At 39.3% G+C, this 24,163-nt stretch overlaps 2 protein-coding genes across 6 annotated transcripts in view; one reads left to right on the top strand and one right to left on the bottom strand.

The window, feature by feature from the left end:
* Positions 1-1,810: 1,810 nt before the first annotated feature.
* On the bottom strand, positions 1,811-20,934 carry POLH (DNA polymerase eta). 3 transcript variants are annotated; one of them, XM_070734205.1, is made up of 10 exons: positions 20,644-20,934; positions 15,718-15,852; positions 13,822-14,039; positions 12,088-12,257; positions 8,837-8,940; positions 8,443-8,562; positions 5,848-5,971; positions 4,596-4,661; positions 3,789-3,955; positions 1,811-2,690 (listed from the first exon to the last, which is right to left on the bottom strand). In XM_070734205.1, exons 2-10 carry the CDS (start codon positions 15,801-15,803, stop codon positions 1,892-1,894), a joined length of 1,854 nt encoding a protein of 617 aa, XP_070590306.1. In that variant the 5' UTR covers positions 15,804-15,852; positions 20,644-20,934; the 3' UTR covers positions 1,811-1,891. The 3 variants fall into 3 exon arrangements, with proteins under 3 accessions (XP_070590306.1, XP_070590307.1, XP_070590305.1); XM_070734206.1 differs by having other exon boundaries at positions 20,624-20,710; XM_070734204.1 differs by lacking the exon at positions 20,644-20,934 and adding an exon at positions 18,142-18,447.
* The window catches only part of XPO5 (exportin 5), a 51,257-nt gene continuing 47,790 nt past the window's right edge, over positions 20,697-24,163 (top strand). For all 3 annotated transcript variants that reach the window (XM_070734203.1, XM_070734202.1, XM_070734200.1), the window contains exon 1: positions 20,697-20,947. In XM_070734203.1, the coding sequence (XP_070590304.1) occupies positions 20,843-20,947 (105 nt within the window). In that variant the 5' untranslated portion in view covers positions 20,697-20,842. The remainder of the gene's footprint in view (positions 20,948-24,163) is intronic.

The following is a 24,163-nucleotide window of genomic DNA, read 5'->3' as shown; positions in this document are numbered from 1 at the left end:
CTTCCTGCTGCCACCGCTACCAATTCAGTAGCAACCCACCGCTGGAGTGGATCCAAAATAATGACTATCCCAGGGATGTCAAACTCGTGTCATACGGCGGCATCACATGACATATCGGGACTTTCCCCCTCCTTCGCTAAACTGAGCATGGAGGTGGCCAGTGCATGACAGATCTGGCCTGTGGCCCAGGAGTTTGATAGCCCTGATTTATCCAATAGTAAATTGTTTTTAATTAAATTAAGATTATCCCATTGTGCAATTTTGTCACAGATAAAAGGAACCAATTATGGAAGAGAATATTTCTCCCTGAAGGTTGAACTGTGGAGTCTTTGGTGCTCTCTGAACCTGGCTGTTTTCTTGCAGATGTTTCATTACCAAACTAGGTAACATCATCAGTACTAGTAGGGAGTGGATTTGCTCTGATTTTGTATACTAGTAGCTTACCCTGTCAGTGTCGGTGGGACTGGTCTTGCGCTTCCTTCATTGAGCTTTTGTTTACTGTTTGAAGAATGGTTTCTTTCAAAAAATAAAGGCCATTGGAATTGGGCAGTTAATAAATTCAAATAAATAAATTTTTTAAAGAACATAAGAAGAGCCGTGCTGAATCAGGCCAAAGCCCATCGAGTTCAGCATTGTGTCGCACAGTGGCGCACCAATTGTCCATGGGGATCTTGAGCAGAAAGAGAAGGCAAGACCCTCCCTTTCCCCTGACCCCCAACAAATGGTACTCAAGTGAATCCTGGCTGCCTCAGCAACATAGAGGCAGCACATGGACATCTATTTCAATGACCACCAATACACTTGGCATCCATGAATCTATCTAATCCTGCCTTGAAGTTATCAAGGCTGACAGGTGTCACAACCTCTTCTGGAAGTGAATTCCATAAACCAACGACCCTCTGGGTGAAGAAATATTTCCCTTGATTTGTCCTCATTTTCTTACCTATGAGCTTTAGGGAGTGCCCTCTTGTTCTAGTATTGTGTGATAGAGAAAATAATTTTTCTCTATCCACCTTTTCTATCCCATGCATGGATTTCTTAGGATGGTGTATCATGTTGCACACACAAAATCTTATTTATATCCTGGTTTAGCATTTTGGAAACGTAAGGCCTATATTTTGACATAAGATAGTTTCATTTACTAAAAAAGAAAACTTGACCTAAACAACATAGAATTCTACTTACAGAAGAGACAATACTGTTACTGAGAAATGCTTAGATCAAAGTAATAAAAATAGAAAATTATACAGTATTACAAGGGTTTTTTTTACACAAGTTTAGAAAAACAAGCAATCCAACATATGGAAAGGTACTTAAGAAATAAAAAACAAACAAGCAAGCAAGAGAGTGTGAACTGAACTGTTGTTTTCCACTGTGGATTCTTTAATGCTATCAATCCAGCAGAGCCAGTAGGAAAGGATGATAAAGGTTGTAATCCACCATCTGTGGGAATTCTAGATTTTTCTCCTGTTTTAAAATCAAATCCAAAATTCTGTGCTAATATCAAGGTTTTTTATGATTTCCACTCATTGTAATCCTGACTGTAATCTGGCTCTTAGAACCTCTACATGAATGCAAAACCTCTGAAATAAGCAAATCTTTTACATAATAGATAGGAATAGGAATTCTTACTTACCGAGCTCCATTTTAAAACTACTCATGGGACAACTACAGAACTATTAGCAGAATACAATCCCATTGTCATATTGTCCATTGTCATCTTGTCAAACAAGGTAACAAAAGGCCCTGCAGATAGCATACCTTTGATTACAGATTTTTATCCCCATTCATTAACTCTTAGAAAGATGAATAATTTTAAAGGAATAATTTATTAGGATTAGTTTATTAGAGAATGTACATTTTCTAAGTCGCCAATTACTCAAGTGAGCAACTATGGTGGCAATGGTTTAAAAAAGAAATCTAATGTCCTAGTTCCATCTTGCTTTGGTCGTTTGGCGCTGGTGGGCCTCTGTTCCCTTGATTTATTTTTCTCCTTCATTGGACTGGCAAGAGATTCAACTGATCTGAAGGAGTTAGACCCCGAGAAAGAATTCTGCAGCTCTACAGCAAAGTGGTAATCCGAGTGTTCAGTGAACTCCCACACTGCCACATTTTGGTTACATTTCTCACATAACAGGCAGACATCCATTGAGGAGGGATCAGCCAAACTCATAGCTCCTTCCTGCAAAAGTCCAGGAGCAGCCTCCACGTTTTCTTCTTTAAATGAATCAGGAAGAATTTTCAGTTCTGAAGACGATACATAACCTTCCCCAGTCAAAGTGGCGTCTTGCAAAGGTGGTTCCATCAACAGCTGTTTCTGCATCACGTTTGGGTTGCTTGCTTCCGTTAAGCCTTCTGAAACTTGGCTGCTGTTGTGAGAACCTTTGGTCTGAGTAGGTGATGGTACTATCACATCACTTACACCAGGAACAAAACACTCAGCGCTAGCCTGGGCTTGTTTTCGTTTTGCTGCCCTTTGGAAGAGCATTTCAATAGCATTAACTGCCTTCTTGCTGGTCTCCTTTTTGGGACTTTCAAGGAATTTTGCATTCATGCTTTCTTTAATGGCGGTGGTATGTTGAGTACGTTGGCTCTGATTGGTCAGGAAGGAAGTAATGTCCACAGACGATACTGTAGAGGCTTCCGAAAACTTGCTTACGCAGAGCTGGAGAAGTGTAACAGGAGGAGACCTAGTGATAGAAGCAAATTATCAAGCATTTCAAAAGAAAAAACACTCTCAAAGCTTAACTGGACTATAATTTTTTTCAGAAATTTGACTTCTCTAAATATGGAAGAATCTGTCCCAAGATTATTCTTTCTGTTTACTCTTTCTTCTAGTACTTCCTTTCAAGATTTTCCTTTCTTTAGTTCAAAAATAACTACCCAAGCGAAATACACTGCTGACTTCTAACTGATAATTTATTTATTTATTTATTAGATTTGTATGCCGCCCCTCTCCGAAGACTCGGGGCGGTTAACAACAATATAAAAAGACAATGTAAACAAATCTAATATTAAAAACAATCTAAAAAACCCCAATTTAAAGAAACACTCATACATACAAGCATACCATGTATAAATTCTATAAGCCTAGGGGGAAGGAAAATTTCAATTCCCCCATGCCTGACAACAGAGGTGGGTTTTAAGGAGCTTGCGAAAGGCAAGGAAGGTGGGGGCAACTCTGATATCTGGGGGGAGCTGGTTCCAGAGGGTCGGGGCCGCCACAGAGAAGGCTCTTCTCCTGGGTCCCGCCAAACGACATTGCTTAGTCGACGGGACCCGGAGAAGGCCAACTCTGTGGGACCTAACCGGTCGCTGGGATTCGTGCGGCAGAAGGCAGTCCCAGAGATATTCTGGTCCGATGCCATGAAGGGCTTTATAGGTCATAACCAACACTTTGAATTGTGACCGGAAATTGATCAGTAACCAATGCAGACTGCGGAGTGTTGGTGTAACTCCAAATTTTGCTCTGGAGTGTTGGAATACTCCAAATTTGGAGTGTTGCACTCCAAATTTTGCTCTGTCCCATTTTTAGTGCAAATTTTCCTTCCTGCACTATACCATTAGCTTTCTTTGCCAACTTCTTGCACAGAATCTTCTAATGTGCTTTGCTGAACAGCCAGTATATGTTTGGCAACCCTTATTTTTCAAATTAAAAATGTACCTACTGATCTCACTATATTTCATCTCCTCTTAACTGCATATAACAAAATTTAAGCAACAAGGATAGGAACCATTTTTCCCCTCCACAGTAGCTTCTTCCTAAATTCAAGAAGTAAAATTCTTACCATGTTGCTTGCTGGCCTGCTGTGTTACAGTTCTGGATTAGAGCAAAGGCATCTCTGCTAATTTTTTGAGCTTCATACAGGGATAAGGCACAGCAGCGTGTTGCATTGGTATGTTTACCACCCTGCATATGGATCCCAACAGTCAATTGTTTAGCTACCCGGTTGTTCTGTGGGAAAATAAATATATTAAATAAATGATGGAAATGGATCCATAAAAGACCATAACAAGAGATATTTAAGATACGAAGCCCCTGAAATTTTTCATCACTGAAGATGTAGCCAACAGAAAAGGGTTAAAACTTTATCCCTGTGGAAAAGCAGGCCTCAGACTACTACAGTTTGTGGCTGTTGCCCCTTCCCAACGCAGTCTTAGTTCTATTTTCTTTTCTTCCATTTGGGCCAAGAGGCAGTAGAATGCATCCATTCATGAATGGATTAATTGAATTAAGAAATAGACAATGAATTAAGAAACAGGAAACTCTGAGCTAGTGCAAAGAAATAAAGACTGTAGGAAAAAAATGACCTCAGCAGCCTTTTTAAATAATCATCTTTCTTTTCCCCCCAATCTTTTATTTTCTCCTTGCCCATCCCACTGAATTTTTCCCCACTATTTGCACCTAAGAGCAGACATCCATTTACTTATCACTAGATATTCTACTCAAGATCATGGTAGTCAATTCTGCAGCAAAATACTTGTGAAAAAGCCCTGAATTAAATAGTTCAAATCCCATCTAATAAAAAAACTGTTCTCCCATATATGTTTCAGCTCAATACACACATATATTGGTTAGATAACTTTATGCCTACCTGGTCTCTATCCTTATTCAATCTCTCTTCCAGCTCCAAGGCCAACTGCAAGAGCCAATACTGCACCTTCAGACAGCATTACAAGACAGTTATAATCGTAGGACTGTGGTTAATATGCTGCTAAATCAAATCAAAAGAATATCTTCCTTTTCTGAACTGTCAGATTCCTATAACTTCAAAATCAAAATCCATGTATACAAAGATTCGTAACAGCAATACAAAATCAGTATCACATAATCCAAGCAGCTGGAAAAGTACCAAAATACAAAGCAGAGTAACTTTCTACTTATGGTCCAAGAGATCTATAATCCAAATTATTTCAATATATGATAAGAGTTATAGGGTGTTCCCAGTGTTTGAACTGTCAAAGGAAGTTTTCCAACAGTCTCTTTACAGATTGTTGAAGATCTAAGTGCAAAGATTCCAAGGCTGCTAGTCTTATGCCCCTTCCTCCAACAGCAAATTATATTTACCTATGCACTACAATAGCAGAAGAGCTATTTGCTATTCTAAGTTGAGATTCTGCCTCTGCTTCTTTAGTATTAATCTGAATATGGGAAGATAATAAGTTACACTTCAATTAATGAGAAGGCAGTTGGTTGGCAGTTTGCATTTTTATATAGTTTGCACTAAAATTAAAGAGTATAATAAAGGGGCAGTTATATATTTAAACATGCCTGGGATAAACATATATCCATTGTAAGATAAAATACAGGAAATAGTATAAGGGCAGACTAGATGGACCATGAGATCTTTTTCTGCCGCCAGTCTTCTATGTTTCTATATATATATCTCACAGAGACCAATAAGATCACACAGGGTCAGCCTCCTTCAGGTTCCGTCGACTAAGCAATGAAAGTTGGCGGGGCCGAGGGGGATGGCCTTCTCTGTGGCTGCCCTGGCTCTATGGAACCACCCTACTACTGGCCTTCCGAAAGGCTACGAAGACCTGGCTTTGCCAAGACCTGAGGGCCATGAAATTGACATCTGCCGTGGCCAATTTATACTGAATGGTATGCATGTGTGTTGCCTGAATTGTTAGTTTTAGATTTATATTTGACTTCTTTTTATTGTACTGTATATTGTATTTTTTATATTGTAAACTGCCCTAATTCCTTCAGGGTTGGGTGGTTAATTAATTAATTTTAGGTTTCTGACTCAATAAGCATATAAAAAATTTGCCAAAATGTATTCCAATTGGCTCAACGCTAGCCAGCCCAAACCACATGCTATTCTTTCTGCACTTTTTTACCTGCTTCTGAGTAGCCAATGCTGTTTTTCCAGGGAAATTCTTACTGCAACCAATGGACTTTGGCAATTGCCTAGCTTTCACAGGCTCAAAGTCAATTCCTCTGCACAGTTCATATAACCAGGATCTGTAAATCATACATAGAATCACAAGTAAATAATACTTCTAAGTTGGCAAATAATCGTTGATTTATGTTGCTACTTGTTTAATTATCCAAAATATTTGGAAGTTGCATCAGTTTAAAATAAAGGATTCCAAAATGGATAACTGAACAAACATTAAGTGCTATTTATATATTTCCATTAAACCCACATTTTGCTCAGTAGATGTCAAAGTTCATCAACCAGGTGCAAAATAATGGTTCGAAAAAAGCAGATGAAGAATTAAGGAACAGGGAGTCTCTGACACAGGATTTTGTTTTAAGTATCCAAATAGATTATATGTATCTACATTTTTATATCCACAAATGTCCTGAATTACTGCTGCTATTGTTGAAACACTGGAAACCGTAAATTATTTTTTGTGGGGTACTACAAACCAAAAGTAACACTGGCCACCCATAGATCCATCTCTGCCTGTCTGTTTTATATTACTATAACATATTCCCATTTCATTTGTTGCATTTTAACAAACTCTACGCTGAGCTCAGTAAAGTAAAAACAGAAAACCAAATTAGATATCATGTAAAAAACATAAAAAGATGACTGCAAGAGATCAATACTTGTGGCTGAAGGGAAGCTGGGGATATAATTTAACACATTGCTGTATTAGCTGGAAAGCTATTAGAGGAAGATTTCAGTTGGCACTCATTCATTGAATACTGTATCCCATTTCTCGACCCAAACAGCATTTCGCACTGTATCAAATAGTCTTGTTTATTTGTTATCACATTTGGCTGATTTTTTTTTAAACTTGAAACCCCTCATTTCAAAATGAAACATATTTTACACAATACAAGTGGTACCTCAACATACAAGTCTAATTCGTTCCAGACCCGAGCTCATATGTCGATCAACTCGCATCTCGAACAAATGCCTTTAGACTTTGTTTTTCGGCCGAGATAACTGGAAGCAAGGAATTCTTGCGCCACCTAGTGGAAGCTTGGCTCGTATCCCGAATTTGAGCTCGGGTGTCGAACAGAAATTTTGCTCGCGTCTCGCCTCGTAACTTGGAATACTCGCATGTGGAGCAGCTCGTATCTAGAGGTACTACTGTACTGCGTTTGTTTCTCATTGTTTCCAAAATGTCTATTTCTCTCTTGGAATAAGTGAATAAGCAAAAGAAATCATTAGATCACACTGATTCAGATTCTCAGCAGAACTAGCCTACTTTCTACACACTCCGTTCCAAGTTAAGTACTGAAGATCCCAGGGCTGAAATGCTTCCAGTTTGTTCGTGCCTGTTGGTCGTCGGAGAGCCAGTCACAAAGGGAGTTTGAGGCTCCGCCCACCTACCTGGACACTGCCATTTGGGTTCTTTTACTCACTATGCATGTGCAAAGCATTCTGTGCATGTGCAGAGGGTAAAAGAACCCAAATGGTTCTTTCTGGGCATCCGGGCGAAGCCTCACACTCCCTTCATGACAGGGTCTCCGACAACTGACAGGCAGGAGTATTTCACCCCTGGAACAGCCTACACTAGTGATGGCAAACCTTTTTTCCCTCGGGGGCTGAAAGAGTGTGTGTATGTTGTTATTATTATTATTTATTAGACTTGTATGCGCCCTCTCCGCAAGTGCCCACACTCATAATTCATTGCCTGGGAAGGGCAAAAACAGCTTCCCCTACCCCCCGGAGGCCCTCTGGAGGCCGGAAATGGCCTGTTTCTCAACTTCTGGTGGGCCCAGTAGGCTCTTGTTTCTCCCTTCCCAGGCTCCAAAGGCTTCCCTGGAGCCGAGGGAGGGTAAAAACGTCCTCCCCCATCCCCCTGGAGGCTCTCCGGAAGCCAAAAATGCCCTCCCAGAGCCTCTGTGCAAGCCAAAAATCAGCTAGCCAGCACACACATGCATGTTGGAGCTGAGCTAGGGCAACAGCTCACGTGCCAGCAGATAATAATAATAATAATAATAATAATAATAATAATAATAATAATAATAATTGTTTGGCAGGACCCAGGGAAGAGTCTTCTCTGTGGCAGCCCCGGCCCTCTGGAACCAACTCCCCCCAGAGATTAGAATTGCCCCCACCCTCCTTGCCTTTTGTAAGCTCCTTAAAACCCACCTCTGCCGTCAGGCATGGGGGAACTGAGATATTCTTTCCCCCTAGGCTGCTACAATTTATGCATGGTATGTTTGTATGTATGATTGGTTTTATAATAAGGGTTTTTAGCTGTTTTAATATTGGATTGTCGCATGTTGTTTTTACCACTGTTGTTAGCCGCCCCGAGTCTACAGAGAGGGGCGGCATACAAATCAAATCAAATCAAATCAAATCAAATCAAATCAAATCAAAAATTAGATTTGTATGCTGCCCCTCTCTGAAGAAATGGCTCTGCATGCCACCTGTGGCACCCGTGCCATAGGTTCGCCATCATTGGCCTATACTGTATAAGCACAAAAAGAAAACACATTGAATCCAAAATTCAAAAAAAGTGACTTGCCCAGTCTTCTCCCCAAAATTTGTTTGAAGCTGTGATTCACTGAACTGGATCAGATCTCCCATATATTGCACTCCGAGACATTCAGTAATAGAAGCACCTAGTTTCCCTCCAAGGTTGCGACTAGGGGAAGAAAAAAAAACCCCAGTTGGATGGAGAAAGAAAAAATACTAAATCCAGGTACTAATCCGCAAAAGTATTCAGGTAATCACCCAAAGAAGGAAAGAGTGCAGGATTTGTGCTATTCGACAAACGGCTAAAGCATGTTGATAGAAATAGTAATGAATATAGCTTCCGCCTATACTAGTAGGAATCAAGCACAAATATGCCCAAGTAGTAACATGCAGGAGAAAAGGAGAACTTTGAAATTCATGGCTACATCCTCAGTTTTACGTACATGTTGCCGATTGGCATCTTGCTAAAGAGCTGAGGAACAGCCCCCTGTGATACCAGAGTCTGTCGATTTGGTTTGTTGAGGCCACAGGCCAGTTTTGCTAATACCTGAAATGAACCAAACGAACCTAGTTTAGCAACAGTGGCTTTTCAATTTCCTACATTCAAGTTTTAGAATTAAAAAAAAAATCAAAATATAGGACAGGGTGCAAATACAACTACTCAAAAGTATATAAAGATATAATCACTATACTGTGGAATTTCAAGGACACATTTAACTTACTTAACTTTCCGGTCACAATTCAAAGTGTTAGTTATGACCTATAAAGCCCTTCATGGCACCGGATCAGAATATCTCCGGGACCGCCTTCTGCCGCACGAATCCCAGCGACCAGTTAGGTCCCACAGAGTTGGCCTTCTCCAGGTCCCGTCAACTAAACAATGTTGGTTGGCGGGACCCAGGGGAAGAGCCTTCTCTGTGGCGGCCCCAACCCTCTGGGACCAACTCCCCCCAGATATCAGAGTTGCTCCCACCATCCTTGCCTTTCGTAAGCTCCTTAAAATCCACCTCTGTCGTCAGGCATGGGGGAATTGAGACTTTCCCTCCCCCTAGGCTTATAAAATTTATGCATGGTATGTTAGTATGTATGATTGGTTTCTAAATTGGGGTTTTAAATTAACTTAAACTTAAATATTATGTTTGTTTACATTGTATTATTATTGCTGTTAGCCGCCCCAAGTCTGCGGACAGGGGCGGCATACAAATCTGATTAATAAATAAATAATAAATAAATTAACTAATATATCGGGTCCAAAAATATAAATTTTCATATATTTTGCCTCATTTTTATTCTCATCTATTATTTGCATTTAGTTCATCCTGGGGCCAAAACACCCAAAAGAATTGTATTCATTCTTAATGCCAGGATGTATAAAATTACAAAAACTTTTGAAGCAAACTTAGATAGAATGATATGTTCACAGCAGTGTAGAATTGTAAAGAATAATGCTTTTGCTTCAACTTGAGCGTCTTGCGTTTTGGTCCAAAATAGAATTGTTCCATTTTGTAGGTGCTTATTCGAGTTTGTACCAAAAGCCTTTGAAGCGTTAAGTGGATTAGGAAGAAAAGAGATGAGACAACTTGTGCCAGTTCCCTCCTCTTCTTGTTATGTAGGTGGTTTACATATTATTTATTTATTTATTTATTTATTTATTTATTTATTTACTTACTTACTTACTTACTTACTTACTTACTTACTTACTTATTGGAGTTTTATGCTGCTTCTCTCTGAGGATTCGGGACGGCTTACCACATATAACGGAACAATATATAACATCCTAAATCCAATTAATTTAAATTTATAATCTAAATACCCCAAAACCATAAAAAGACAGTCATTCCCATTCAGTCAACTTACTCTCAACACATTTGTCGGCCAGGGGGCTAGAATTTAGAGGCCCCAAGCCTGGTGGCATAGATGAGCCTTAAGATTCTTGTGGAAGGTGAAGAGGGTAGGGGCAGTATGAATCTCCGGGGGAAGTTGATTCCAGAGGGCCGGGACCCCCAGAGAAGGCTCTTCCCCTAGGCCCCACCAAACGACATTGACTAGTTGATGGGACCTGGAGAAGGCCGACTCTGTGGGACCTCACCAGCTGCTGGGACTCATGCGGCAGAAGTCCTGCAAGTATTCTTTGAATTGTGTCTGGAAACTAATTGGCGGCCAATGCAGTCTGCAGAGCGCTGGAAAGGTACGTGCATGTCTGGGCAGGCCCACGACTGCTCCTGGGGCTGCGTTCTGCACAATTTGCAGTTTCCAAACGCTCTTCAAAGGTAGCCCCATGTAGAGAGCATTGCAGTAGTCAAACCTTGAGGTGATAAGGGCATGAGTGACTGTGAGTAGAGACTCCCTGTCCAAATAGGCCCACAACTGGTGCACCAGGCGAACCTGGGCAAACGCCCCCCTTGCCACAGCCAAAAGGTGGTGTTCTAAAGTCAGTTGTGGGTCAAGGAGGATACCCAAGTTGTTGGCCCTCTCTGAGAGGGTCAAATTATGGTACTCGTATTAGCTTACCTTTGGCCTGCAGGTGCTGTTGTTAAATGGCAAGTTAATAAATAAGTTCTCCCTCCCCCTTGTTCTGACCAATGATGAAAAGGTTGACCTGGAGTATAACTGAGACCTAGGTCTCTCTCTCATTAAGTTGTTTGCATTTGTTGTTTGCACAACAACAACAAAATAATTCTTCACCCCATACTAAGGTATAGAATCAAAATCACGTAAAGTATTAGTACCATTTCATAAAGCCTTCATAAGGCCATACCTGGAATACTGCATCCAGTTTTGGTCATCACATTACAAAAAAGATGTTGACTGAAGATACTATGAAATTTGGGGAAAATTTTATGATTGGGTAACAAAAAGAAAAAAGATAAAAATTAAATTAAAATAGCCTAATACATAGAAAAAAGATTGATGGTGACCAAATACAAAATTCTGATAACCTTTAACAGACTGGACATCTTCTTCAATCTAAACTGACCTTAGATAAAGTGTAGAGCAGAAAAAATACCGAAAAACCGCGGCCACCATACGCCGCATAATGTTAATTAAAGAAATCCAGAACTGTTAGAAACAGTTCAAGGGTGGGTTCGGGCAAAGGAAGAGACAGAAGGTAAAAACCATTTAGACAGAAGGTTTAAAATTTACTTTTACGTATTGATATATTAAGTTTGCCTTGTTAAAATGATAAAGTTTACTTCTCCAGAACATTTATATGGGACAAGCATAATAATTGTATAACTAATACTATACGTCGATATAACGATGTAAACTATGATGTACCTGCTCTTCTTTCTTTTTATTTTTGTAATATAATAAAAACTATTTTAAAAGGGGGGAAAAAAAAGATGTTGAGATTTCAGGGGAATGCAAAGGAGAGCAACTAAGATAATTAAAAACCTGGAGATGAAAACACATCAAGAAGAGTTGCAGGATTTGGGTTTAGCTAGTCTAGAGAAAAGAAGGACTACGGTGGACATGATAGAAGGGGGTTGGACTAGAAAATCTTAAAGGTCCCTTTCAGCTCTATTCCATTTGATTGAAACAGCATCCCCTCGGTATTATCCAACAGAACTTTCCTGTCTTCTTTCTCGCTTTTATTATTTCCTGCATTCCTTTTTTGTCATAGACCAATCAAGAGTTATAAGATATGGAGTAGTGGTGAGTTAATTAAACCTTAGAAAACGAGCAGCAATACCTTATTGTGAGAAATTCCAACAGAACATTGAAATCCAGTGACAGATTCCACAGCAGCCCTCATTTCTTCCATGATAGCTGCCCCTACTGTCATCTGCAGTTCTGGATTGCTGGGATCTTCAAAGGGCAATGACTGCAGCCACTGGCTCACACCACGTTGCCTTATCTCCTCTAAAAAAAGAACACAAACTGATTCCAAGCATCTTGCTAGACTCTTAACCACCATTATTATTATTATTATTATTATTATTATTATTATTATTATTTATTAGATTTGTATGCCGCCCCTCTCCGAAGACTTATAACCATATTCATTAATGAACCACATACCAATATACCAATACACTGTTTTTAGCATCTTAATATCATTCACTTTATAATGCCATGGTACAGTAAAAATATCTAACCTAACCACACAATGCATTTGTGTGACTAGAGCATGTGAGACCCATTCAGAGCAGACCAAATGGCCTAAAGGTTCACTGAGGAAGATTTCAGTTTACATAATACGTTAAAAAAATACCATTATAAAAGTTTGAAGGATATGTATCAGAGGATGGTTCCTTAAAAAAATGGATGTAGGGAACGTTCGAAAGTTGGACCAAACAAAGCTTTCTGGAATATATACATATGTAAAAGTCCTAGAGAGTCAGCACACAGAATGACACATTTTGTGTTGGTATTCTATTTTGATTTTTCTGGAATTCAGTCAGTGAGCTAAATTTTTAAGTCAAAAAAGCATCTTTATATCTCAGAGGACCTCTCATGGACTATGAATGCTAATATGCTTGTGAAGAAGGCACAAAAGAGGCTGTACTTCCTGAGAATGCTCAGGAAGATAAATTTATCTCAGCATCTACTGTTGTCCTACTATTGCAGCACCATTGAGAGTATCTTGACATACAGCGTACTAGCTTGGTATGGGAGCAGCTCTGTAGTGAACAAAAAAGCTCTACAGAGAATTATTAAAACTGCCCAGAACATCATTGGGCTCCAGCTACCTGCCCTGGATGACATCTTCACATCTCGCTGTTCTAGGAAGGTGCATACCATTCTCAAAGACTCTTCTCATTCTGCTTACAATCTCTTTGAACTGTTGCCTTCCGGCAGAAGATACAGAACAACTACAACTCGGATTACACGTTTCCTGAATAGTTTTTATCCCAGAGCTATGCTCGCACTTAACAACGAACTAAAGGGTCACCATCAGTGAACTATTGGACAATATTACTCGGTTTGTCATGTAGATGGTTGAGTGGTTCAGGGTGGGGAATTTGTAGTGGGTGGGACATTTTATTCTATTTTTTATTCTATTTTTAAATTTACCTATTCTGATTTTATGTATGGTGGGACTGGTCTCTGGGTGTCACACGACTTTCGTTGCCAATGACAATTCATTGTTTTGACAATGACAATAAATTTATTATTATTATTATTATCTTTTAGTTCCAAAAGTAAACAAGAAATGTTGGAAACCAGTCTTTGTTCCTTATATTTTAGTTCAGATAAAAAGAATAAGTAACACTGAAAGTTTTTCCAGCTTCAATGTGACAATCTCAACTCATCCCTAATAGCAATATCATAGATCAAGTGAATGAAGTTGGAGGAGACAATCCAATCTGCTTGCAAATGCTATTCAATTCCCCAGGAATCATAACTGGACAGAAATGGGGTCCCTCTCTCTCTGTGTCTTTCTCTCTCTCTCTCTCTCCATCTACCCACTCCCATACACTACCTTTATTGTCCATATTTTCTTCTTCCTCAAGGCTGTTTGGGAATCCTTGAATATATGTAGTTCCCAGTTGCTCTACTGAAATAGGTTGACCCTTCATCTTCTTCAGCCTTTCCTGTATAGCTTGTGTTAAATCCAGATAAGCTTCGTCGATGCTGGCACGTTCAATCACAGCAAAACGTGACATCACTTCCATCACCTCTATGCTGGCTTCTCTATATCTAGACGAAGACACCAAGTAAATCTTGATATTTCTGTTTATCCTGCCCTTTCCATCTCAACAATCTGATAAAAATCTGGCCCGTCAAAGTGATGGGTCGGTATTATTTTTCATAATGTAGACTTTGACAACTTACATGAAAACCCCTTCATCGTCTTTTTTGTTTGTTTTTGTATAGCTTCAGAAACTCTGAAATTATACATCAAAATTCAGCAACATTCATGGTAATCATAGTTCTCTGATTTTAGTAAAAATTAGTAAAATGAATAGAAAATGAGGACAACATAGCAAAGAAGATTACTATTTAATAACTCACACACTAACGTCAGCAAGATTGGTGTTCGCACAAACTTGGAAACAAGAAAAGATACCAAATGAAGCGATAGTGATTAAGAAAATGTTAGACTGTGCTAAATTAAGTAAATTAACATATGAATTACAGAATAAACAAAATAAGGACTACTATAGAGTTTGGGGGAAACTATATAATTGGATAGAAAACAAAGAAGAAATTGAACTAATATTTAAGGGAAAGAAATGAATTAACAAAAAAAATTGTAAAGTATTAATCATTAAGTAAATTCAAATGAATTTGTATATATATAGGTATGTTTATATGTCTTGTTTTGTTTGTTTGTATTACAATCAAAATAAAAAAAAATTTAAAAGAAAGAAAATGAGATATGTAAAGCTTCGGGCTTTAAGTACTTTTAAAAAATAAGGTAAAACCATGTCCGATTCCCCACACAAACAGATACATGCAGAAATGCCTTTAATTCATTCCTAGTTCTATTACATCACTGTCTTACATACTGTTACTGTACGATTATATTTTTAAAAGAAGAATAGACTGAACATACTGCATCCAGTTTTTAAGAGGCAGCATAATGTATTTCTTTAAACTTTTTGGAAAGCAAATATAAGTTCCAAAAGCAGAAAATACACCAAAAAAGCAGCCGAACTGAGCCATTTTTTGTTCTACCATTGGTATTTGGCCCCAACAAGATTAGCGAAAATATATCCAAGTATAAATCCAAGCTGCTGGAAATGTAAAAAAGAACAAGGCACCTTCTTTCATATGGGGTGGTTATGTCCTGAAGTGAGGAAATTCTGGCTAAAAATACATAATTGGTTACAACAAATAACAGATACAATAATATAATTTACTCCGGAGCTTTGCCTACTTGGAATATTTAAAAATCAATACAGAAAAAACGTCAAATATCTGACTCTGCATATTACATCAGCTGTAAGACTTGCATTTGCACAATGTTGGAAGAATCCTCACGCACCCATTGAAAGTTTAATAATTAAGAAGATCTATGATCATGCAAAAATGGACAAATTAACTGTAGAAGTAAAAGGACAAAAAGACAGAATACTATGAAATATGAGAAAACTGATATCAATGTATTGACGGTAGAAAACAAAAAAAGGGGGAAATGAAAAAGACATAGAATATTGAAAATATTGAAATTAATGTATTGTACAAATAGGAAATCAATGTAAATAAGTAGGTGTAGAATTGCTTAATGATACATTGTAACTTGTGGGAAAACTTTGAAAATTAATAAAGTTTTTTTTTTAAAAAAAAAATGTTTATTTCAGATCGTTTCACACTCACCCAAAGAGGGAAAGGAACAAGGGAAACTGTAAAAAGCTACCAATCCCAGGTTTACCTGGTGAGATCTGCTTTGCCACGCGCCTCTGGCACTCTAGCCAACTCGAGATCTGGGCACAGCTTCTTGGCATCAGCAGCCCACATGTTTCTTTTAACTCCAAAAGCACGTGCTTCATAGCTCACAGCAATTATCCTGAATTCCATAAAGGGGAAATATATTAGACATTACACGAAGGACAAAATGATCACTTTCCCCCAGTTTAGGCCTTAGACAGGAGAGCTTTCACATGTTTCACAATATCACCTACGCATGGAATACTTCTCAGGATTTGCTTCAAGTGTAGAAAATTCACTCATTTTGTGGGAAAATTCATTCCTAAAGATTTGTAGAAGGCTATGAATCTGTGACAATTGACAGCTACTGAATCACTGCAGGTGATAGGGTTCTCCTCCCCATCCACCACGCCAGATTAAAATACATATTTTGGGCAAGGCTGAGCAAAAAGTATCCTATGCAAAGATTCTAGTGTTCAATATATAAAACACAAACGGACCAGACAAATTTTAGAGAGAGACCTGATATTTAAATGAGAACACTACTGAAGCTGGTCTAGAAATAAAAATATGTATACATGAAACATTCATTTTCTCCCGTTACCGTTTAGGAATACATTACTTAATCTAGGTATGTATAGATAGAATAGAATTTTATTGACCAAGTGTGATTGGACACACAAGGAATTTGTCTTGGTGCACATGCTCTCAGAATACATCAAAGAAAAAGATACATTTGTCAAGAATCATGTGGTACAACACTTAATGATTGTCACAGGGGTCAAATAAGCAATGAAAAAACAATCAATATTAATAAAAATCTTAGGTTACAAGTAGCAGCTTGTTAACAGAAGGAAGACTTTAGTGTGTGTGTGTGTGGGGGGGTCCTTGAAATGGATTTTTGACTCCTGGAGACTACCTGCCTGTGGCTAGCTCCTGCAGTTTTCACAAATTTCATACCCCCCCTTCCTTGGGCTGAGAGTGACAGGCGTCAAGGTCACCCAGTTGGCTTGTACCATCATCACATTCAAATTGAAGGAAAAATCTCCTGCATGAGCAGGGGTTGGACTGGATGACCTCCAAGGTCCCTTCCAACTCTGTTACTGTGAATTGTTAATTGTGTCTCGCCAAAGTTCCAGATTCTTTATTGTTCTTTTAACAATGCCAGAAGACACGCTTGTTTGTTTTCTGAAACAAGTCAAGACACGCTCATTTATTTTCTGAACCGAGTCATTCATTATTCCTTCGCCCCGATTAACACAAAGGTAGGCAAAGTTGGCTCTTCTTTGACTTACGGATTTCAACTCCTAGCATTCCTGAGCCAATCATGCTAGCTCAGGAATTTTGGGAGTTAAAACTTTTCCTACTAGGGATAACAAGGGACAGGTATGAGAAAAATACCACCTATCTAATGCTACAAATCTTGACCACTGCAAGACTCGCCTATGCTCAATATTGGAAGAACAGGAATGTAACCACAGAAAAAGAAGTTGTACACAAAATACTAATGTACGCAGAGATGGACACACTTGATTTGAAAGAAAACAAATGAGACTGAATATTATTAAACTTGGAATAAATTATACCACTGGTATAATTAAAATTAAGGAAACCCTATGGAGAAGTAAAATATATGTGTCAGTGTGCATGTATGTGTGTGTGTGTGTGTGTGTTTGTGTATGTTAGCTTGCATGAAGTTAACAACAGCCTGATGATGGTGAATGTGATTTCACCGAAACGTCGCATAGACACTCAAAATATTACACGGGGTAAAACCCGAACTCAGAACAATCTACATACATATACCCGTGAAAATCTAGGGAATTTAAGTGCGTATTTGTTAATTGTTAATTGCTTTTTGTTGTTGTCTTTTTTATGTTTTATTTATTTATTTTATTTATTTATTTTGTCCAATACACAATGAGGGTTTTAGTGGATATATATATGTGTGTGTGTGTGTGTGTGTGTGTGTGTTTCCGTAGATTTTCACGGGTATATGTATGTAGATTGTTCTGAGTTTGGGTTTTGCCCTGTGTAATTACACAGGGCAAAACCCGAACTCAGAACAATCTACATACACACACACACACACACACAGTAAAATACATGAAGGTTATAGAGGAGATACTCATAGTAAAATATATTTAAGAATGAATAGAAAAGAAGATATAGTAATAGAATATATCAGTGAAAGAATAGAAGAGATATAGGAATAGAAGAAAGGTATAGGAGATATAGGTGAGCAATAGGGCAGGGGACGGAAGGCACTCTAGTGCACTTGTGCACTTGTGTTTTATCAATAAATTTTGTTTAAAAAAGGGAATTCTGGCAGTTGAAATCCACATGTCATAGAAGAGCCAACTTTGCCTTTGCCTGATTTAACATGTCATTTCGTTGCCAGTCTACATAAAGGAGAGTAGCTTCCTACCCGCCGCCTTTCCACGTCTTATACTGCACCACGACACACGGCTTTCCGTGCAGGCGAGGATCCAGCCGTCGCTCCACCTGGATGTAGAAACAGTCCATATCCGCCAAAGCCACCACTCGCTCCTGCCCCCGAACCATCGCGATCCGCTGACGGCCACCGAAAACAACCGAAGCCAAAAGTAGAAGAGGATGCAGAAGAATCCGAGACAAACTCCCTGTCTTGAGTTAGGTTCCCGCCATCGGAAAGGATTAAAGGAGGAGAAAAAACCCACCTCCTTCTACGGTTTCTAACTTCCGCCCAAAACTCAAGGCACTTTGGGAAATGTAGTTTTAAGAGGAAACATACCATAAAAAGTAATTTCCTTCGAATATAGCTCAACTCCCCGTGTTTATTATGGATAGGAAGCATGTTTTTCCGAGTATGAAAACGATTTGCCTTTGTCTTTTATTTTATTTGTTTGTTTGTTTGTTTGTTTGCTTGTCAAACATGTAGGATAGTTGTAGTACTTCACCTTCAACAACAACGCAAGAGCATGTAATAGATACAAACTAAATGTAAATCGCTCTAAACTTGACTGCAGAAAACATGACTTCAGCAACAGAGTGATCAATGCCTGGAACTCGCTACCTGACTCTGTTGTTTCTTCCCCTAACCCCAAGATTTTCAACTTTAAATTATCTACTGTTGACCTCTCCCCTTTTCTAAGAGGTGTGTAAGGGGGGTGCATAAGCGCACTATTGTGCCTACCATCCCTGTCCTTCTGTCCTTTTATCCTTTTTATCACCTCTTTATACTTTGTTATGTTAATACAAACTATAATTCTATACTTATATGACAAAATAAATAAAAAAATAAAATAAGTATACTGTACTATATACTATACAGTATATACATGTATAGGATAGCAGTAGTATAGTAGTAATTTTAGTATCCTCCTTTGGAGTTTTTCTTTTTTCTTTTCAATTGCAACTAAATGTCTATGGAGATTATCAATCTTCCAGGTCATGGTTGTCCCTAAAGTGCTTTTTTCAAAGGCAACTGGATTTTGTTTTTTCTGCAAAACGCAAAACATCTTCAAAGAAAGAAACACACAAAGTCCAAAAGCACTTTTAGAATTCCCACGTAGTGTATAGAAGAGAAAAGCTGTGGTGGTCTATGTTGGCAAAAAAACCAGAAGAGCTTGCTAACATCTTTTCTGATCAACCCTTTTCTGATCAACTCTATTAAAAAGCATAAGCTTTCATGATCTGCAGCTCTCATCAGCATAATGGGTATTAGACTGGTTTTATAATTGGGGTTCAAAAGTGTATATATATATTACATGTTGTGAGCCGCTCTGAATCTCCGGAGAAGGGCACCATATAAGTATAATCAATCATCATATTCAGGCTGGTGCTTCTGTCCTTGTTCTAGAACAAGACACAACACCCTTGTTCGCCCTAGAACAAGAACAAAAGCACCAGCCTGAAGATGACGAGTGGGACCTCGTCGAAACATTGCCAGAAATCTCTAAATCCTACACGGCATCGAAAATCTGTGGTCTAGCCTTGGGTCACTAAATGCTTGAAGCACAACCAAAAGCTAATACAATTTCATAAAATGCTTTAGTCAGAAAGGAAAGGGTACAAAACTTGACAGGATTTCTTGCCCCGCTAGCCTAAGACGTTTAAGAAACTTGACTATTATTTATTTTATTTTATTTCTATGCCGCCCAACTCCCTAGGGACTCAGGGCGGTTCACAACAAAAAATAAACATGGATTAATCAGGAAACAATCAATATTAATAAAAATCTTAACAAGTTACAGTCATACTTATGACTGTATGACTGTAACTTGTAGCTTGCATCCTTAAGATTTTTATTAATACTATTTCCTGATTGCTTATTTGACCCCATAACAATCATTAAGTGTTGTACTTCATGATACTTGACAAATGTACTGTATACTGTATTTTCTTTTATGTACACTGAGAGCATATGCACCAAAGACAAATTTCTTGTGTGTCCAATCACACTTGGGCAATAAAGAATTATATTCTATTCTGTTCTGTTCTATTCTAAACATTTCAATTTAAAATATTTATTTATTTATTTATTTATATAATTGTTTGTTTATTATTAATGCCTATAGGTCTGTATATTATAAAATATTTATTATTCATGGTTATTAATCATGCTTAATTATGACGTGATTATTACTCCATCCAGCCCCCATTTGCCTATGAAACTTAAAAACTGAGACTCAGCCCCCGTCAAGCTTAGATCCATTTAAAAAATAACAACTGAAAATCGTTCCACCAATATGAATATACTTCTGAATATTCTCTGTCGCAGGTCAGCCTTTGTGGAATGACTTTCTTTGAAAAAGAGAAAGTCGAATGTTGGATGCGAGGAGAGGAGAGGAGAGGAAACGCGAAAGAACCGAAGTTCCTCGAAGGAAAAAACTATGCATTCTAAGATTTCTTAACTCTATAACGCGTACCATAGAGGTGGATTCCCCACCTTATCCGGCCGCCGTTCTAGAAGAGATCAGGCGATCTCCTGCGCCTGCGCGCTGGGGCTTTTCTGTCCGTTGGACCCGGCACGCCGTTTGTTTCTTGGCTCTCCCCTCCACACCCCGGTGCTTGGTTGCCGTGGACAACGGTTCCTCTCCCGTTTCTCCCCCGCCCCCGCCCCCTGGAAGTTCTTGCTTCCAAGCAGAATGTCGTGGGACCCCGTGAACACGCTCTGCGAGCAACTGGTGAAGGCGGTGACGGCGATGATGGACCCGGCCTCCACGCAGCGCTACCGTCTGGAGGCCCTCAAGGTATCGTGGCGGCAACGGTTACGGGGCGGGAACGCCCCCTCCAGCATGCAAGGCAGGCGAGCAGACCGAATAAAGTGGGAGGGAACCGAATAAAGTGGGAGGGAAACGCATGGCCGCCGCCGCCCGTGTCCCGCTGCCGTTTACTGTTAACTCGCCTGGCGGTCTTTAGAGCAATTAGTTCGGGGTGGAGAACGTGAGAATTCGCTCGCCCCATCGGCTTTATTGATGCCTCGACGCCCCTTGGACAGGGGTAGGCAAAGTTGGCTCTTCTATGACATGTGGACTTCAACTCCCAGAATTCTTCAGCTAGCATGATTGGCTCAGGGATTCTGGGAGTTGAAGTCCACAAAGTCATACCGTAGAAGAGCCAACTTTGCCTAACTCTGCCCTGGGCAACGCACCCCCCCCCCCTATCCCTTCTTCATGGAGTCGCTTGTTCTGAGATTTAAGTACAGGTGTAGCCCTCAAATCTACGACCAGAACCCAAAATTCATGTAGCAAAGTTAAACATTTGGTTTAAGGAAGTCTTTGCTTCGTTTTACAATTTAATCTTTAACAGGATTTATATGCTGCCCAACTCCACTGGACTCTGGGCGTCTAACAACATTTAAAATACAGTGGTACCTCTACCTAAGAACCGATCTACTTACGAACTTTTCTAGATAAGAGCCAGATGTTCAAGATTTTTTTGTCTCTTCTCAAGAACCATTTTCCACTTACAAACCCAAGCCTCTGAAACTGTAACCGCAAAAGGCAGGGAGAAGCCTCTGTGGGGCCTCTCTAGGAATCTCCTGCGAGGAAACAGGGCCTCCACCCTCCCTGTGGTTTCCCCAACTGCACACATTATTTGCTTTTACATTGATTCCTATGGGAAAAATTACTTCTTCTTACAAACTTTTCTACTTAAGAACCTGGTCACGGAACGAATTAAGTTCATAATTAGAGGTACCACTGTAGTATAAAAAGTTACAATATCAAAAATATCAGAAATGAAAAAATAGAAACAAATAATAACCCTAAAATAGCATACATACTACTCAGTCATTCATGGTCCCAGGTCCACCGGGAGAGCCAGGTCTTAATGGCTTTTTGGAAGGCCAGAAGGGTAGGGACAGTGGCTCCTCTCCGAAGGAAGTTGATTTCAAAGGGTCGGAGCTGCCACAGAGAAGGCCCTTCCCTAGGATCCGGCCGACCGACATTGTTTGGCAGATGGGATCCGGAGAAAGCCAGGTACCCAGACGCAATTCATAGTTTGTCAACCAGCATTTGTTTTGCCCCAATTGTTAAGTGAATCGATGGCGTTGTTAAATGAGTAAATCCGACTTCCGCATTTGACTCCTCCGGTTGGAAAAGTCGCAAAAAGGGGAATCACGTGTCTCCTAGACTCGACGCTTGTCATAATTACACATCCTCTGAATTTGAATTGTGACCGTGGGGATGCTGCAAGGGTTGTAAGTGTGAAAAACGATAGTTAGTTCCTTTTTTTTCAGGAATGTTGTAAACTTTGAACAGTCGTTGAATGAACTGTTGTAAGTGGAGGATTACCTGGATTATTTTAAATCATTCTTACCACAGTAGTCCTCGATTTAATGATCATTAATGACTTAATAATCACAAACTGAACCCAAAATGTCTGCTGTTAAGTGAGACCTTTGTTGAGTGAGTTTTGACTTTTCTTGCTACAGTTATTAAATGAATCACTGATATAAACTGGTATAAATTAGTAACCCAATTGTTAAGTGAATATGGCTTCTCTGTTGACGTTGTTTGTTAGAAGTTTGCAAAAGGGGATCACATTGGGATGTAGCAATGGTCATTAGTGTGAACCAGTTGCCGAGCAATTGAATTTTGATCACATCAGTGGGACACTGCAGAAGTCCTAAGTGTGAAGAAAGGGAGTCATAAGTGTGAAGAAAGGGTCATAAATCACTTTTTTCAGTGCCACTGTAACTTTGAATGGTCACTAAATGAACTCTTGTAAATTGAGGACTATCTGTGTATTGTTTTGAAAACATGGAAAACAGCCTAATTATGTAAGGTTGACTGCCGGTTGAGCAGGCCAGATAGCTGCCTGTATGCGGTGGTATTCTGTGCCGTTTTTCTCTGACTCCCCGATATGGTGCTTTGACTTGATCTGCTGGCTGTGAAAGCATCAAGACAACATGTAGCAAATATGAAAGTTTTCAAGAAAGGACTAACAAAAATAGTAGTATGCCAGCCATGAGGAGGGGATATTGACATTCCACATGGAAGCAATGTTTTTAATCGTCTCACTGATCATTCATAAAATAGGTGCTCATGTTTGTGTTTGCAAGAAGTTTTTATCAAGCAGGTAGATTTAAAACTTAGGAAGACAAGGGGAAGGGAATAATATGGATGATATCAAAGCATGTATTGGAGCGTGTAATGAAGACAGTATAATCTTCAAAATATGTGCTATAGAAACTTGAGCTTCATAGAAGAAATCAACCATAACTATATAGTTATAAAGAAAGTTTGGGACAAATTAATTTCAGTTAAAATATTGTAAACATTGTAAATAGAAAAAGTTAGCAATAAGCGAAAAGTTGGTGACAAATAGTATCTATGTAACCCAGAAATCATCAGGGAAACAATCCAATAATTAAGAGGGGAAAGGTAATCCATTTGGATTCACAAATCAGAAAATTGAAAGGCAAACCAATCTTGCTATTAATACAGTGGAACCCCGACATAAGAGCTGCTCTACTTAAGAGCAACTCGAGATAAGAGCTGGGAGGGGAGAGATATTTTTGTTCTACTTACAAGCCCAAATTCGAGATACAAGCGCCAAGGAGCTGTCTCCTGAAGCCAAACGCTAACTTCCGCGTTCGGCTTCAGGAGACAGCTGCGAAGCGGCGCGCGTGTTTTAAAAGGTTGCAGCCGGCCTGGGGGGCTCGGGGGGGTGCTTGCAGCTTTCTTTCTTGCTCTTTTTCTTTCTCTCTTTTACCTTCCCTTCCTCTATTTCTTCTTTTCTTTCTCCTTCCCACCTTCTTCCCTCCCTCCCTCCCTTCACTCATTCCTCTCTTACTCTCCCCTTTCATAAGTTTCCTTGCTTCCTTCCTCTGTTCCTGTCCCTTCCCCCTTTCTTTCTTTCTTTCTTTCTTTCTTTCTTTCTTTCTTGCTTTCTTTCTTGCTCTTTTTCTTTCTCTCTTTTACCTTCCCTTCCTCTATTTTTTCTTTTCTTTCTCCTTCCCA

This window comes from Erythrolamprus reginae, chromosome 1, assembly GCF_031021105.1.
Source record: "Erythrolamprus reginae isolate rEryReg1 chromosome 1, rEryReg1.hap1, whole genome shotgun sequence".
NCBI lineage: Eukaryota > Metazoa > Chordata > Lepidosauria > Squamata > Dipsadidae > Erythrolamprus > Erythrolamprus reginae.
This window is presented reverse-complemented; position numbering and strand designations above follow the sequence as displayed.